Consider the following 2,145-nt stretch of genomic DNA (forward strand, 5'->3'; position numbering starts at 1 on the left):
GGGATGGGGGTAATGAGCAGGGACCTGGTGGTGTCCCCCACCTTGTCCCCAGCCCGGGGAGGACCTGGAGCCAGGGACCAGCCGAGTGTCCCTCTCTGACCCCACTCTTTGCCTTTGCCAGGGTGACACCAAAGCCCCGAGGAGCGGCGCGGTGCCGGGTGGGTGCTGCCGGGGCACGGGGCCAGGGCTGGGGGACCTGGGGGAATGGGGACATCAAGGGTGATGGGGACACCAGGGGTGATGGGGACCCTGGGGGTGATGGGGACCTTGGTGGGTGATGGGGATGCCAGGGACAATGGGGACCCTGGAGGTGCTGGGGACCCCAGGGGTGACGGGGACCTGGAGGATGATCGGGATCCCCGGGGTGATGGGGACATGGGGATGACGAGGACACCAGGGACAATGGGTGCCGTGGAGGCGATGGGGACCCCAAGGAGTAATGGGGACCCTGAGGCATGATGGGCACTCCAGGGGTGATGGGGACCCCGAGGGACAATGGGGACCTGAAGGGTGATGGACACCCAATGGGTGGTGGGGACCTCAGGGATAATGAGGACCTCAAGGCGTGATGGGGACCCCAAGGGGTGATGGCAGGACGTGGGGACCGTGGGGTGGCCTGGGGGTAGGGACGGGGACACTTGGACACAGGGATCCTGGAGGGTGCCCAGTGCTGGGGGACAGCATGTGGGGACCTCGGGCTGTGCACCCCAAGACCCCTGGGGCTGGGGGACATGGGGACTGGTGTCCAGGATCTCACCCTGTGGTGGCATGTGGCTCCGGTGAGGGAGCTGGGCAGCGTCACCCCACCCCCTGGTAACCCTGTCCCGGGTTGTCCCATCCCTTGTGGTCACCCCGTACCCCAATGACCTCATCCCCTGGTGCCCTTCTCTCACTGGTGACCACAGCTGTCCTGGTGACCCCATCTCCTAGTGACCCACACCCCTGGTGACCCCATCCCATAGTGACCCACACTACTGGTGACCCCATGCCCCTGGTGACCCTATCCCATGGTGACCCACACCGCTGATGACCCCATGCCCCTGGTGACCCCATCCCATGGTGACCCACACCTCTGGTGACCCCATGCCCCTGGTGACCCCATCCCATGGTGACCCACACTGCTGGTGACCCCATCCCCTCATGACCTCATCCCCTGGTGACCCCCACTATTCCCTTCAGAGGGTGACGGGAGTGATGTCCTCTCCCCGGACATGGCCACCGATAGCCACGAGGGCCTCATCCAGCCCAGGAAGGTGCCAAACCCAATGCGGGAGTCCCGGACCCACCGGGAGATGCACCGGGAGCTGCTCTTCAGCCACAGCAGGTGAAGGGGGATGGGACCTGGGACGTGGGGATGGGACAGTCCCCCGACGGTGGCCAGGCAGGGGTGGTCCCACTGAGGTCCGTCTGTCCGTCCCCACAGGGGGATCCTGCCTCGGCACAAGGCTGAGCTCCCGCGGGTGCTGGAGAGCCGGCGGTTGAGGCAGCTGAAGGAGGAGCTGCGGGGTCCTCCCTCTGACCTGGAGCAGCAGCTGAGGAAACGCCACCAGAGGCTTGAGGAGGTCTGTGCCGTCCCTCTGTCCCCTGTCCGTCTGTCCCAGCCCTCCATCCCTACATGCTGCCCAGCCCTCCTGCCTTCACCTCACCGTTCTCCATCCATCCATCCATCCATCCATCCATTGTCCCACGCATTCATCCACCTGTGCCACCACCCATCCACCCCTTCCTCCCTTCATGCATGCATGTGTCTGTCCATCTGTCCATCCATCCATCCATCCATCCATCCATTCACCCACCTGTGCCACCATCCATCCATCCTTCCTCCCTTCATGCGTGCATGTGTCCATCCATCCATCCGTGTATCCATCTATCCACCCATCCATGTATCCATCCATCCGTGTATCCATCTATCCACCCATCCATGTATCCATCCATCCATCCGTCTGTCTGTCCATCTGTGTATCCTTCCATCCATCCATCCGTTTATCCATCCATCCATCCATCTGTCCATCCATCCGTCTGTCCATCCATTCGTGTATCCATCCATCCATCCATCCGTGTATCCATCCGTCCATCCACCTGTCCATCCATCCATCTGTCTGTCCATCCATCTATGTATCCATCTATCCATCCATCCATCCATCC

At 62.6% G+C, this 2,145-nt stretch overlaps 1 protein-coding gene across 1 annotated transcript in view; it reads left to right on the top strand.

Annotated features, from left to right (window-relative positions):
- Positions 1-1,211: 1,211 nt before the first annotated feature.
- GPR25 (G protein-coupled receptor 25) overlaps positions 1,212-2,145 on the top strand; it is a gene marked incomplete at its 3' end in the record, with an annotated part of 4,727 nt that continues 3,793 nt past the window's right edge. The window contains exons 1-2 of the mRNA XM_009883052.1: positions 1,212-1,324; positions 1,424-1,590. Coding sequence (XP_009881354.1) covers positions 1,212-1,324; positions 1,424-1,590 — 280 coding nt within the window. The remainder of the gene's footprint in view (positions 1,325-1,423; positions 1,591-2,145) is intronic.

This window comes from Charadrius vociferus, unplaced genomic scaffold, assembly GCF_000708025.1.
Source record: "Charadrius vociferus isolate BGI_N301 unplaced genomic scaffold, ASM70802v2 scaffold1744, whole genome shotgun sequence".
NCBI classification, from domain to species: Eukaryota; Metazoa; Chordata; class Aves; order Charadriiformes; family Charadriidae; genus Charadrius; species Charadrius vociferus.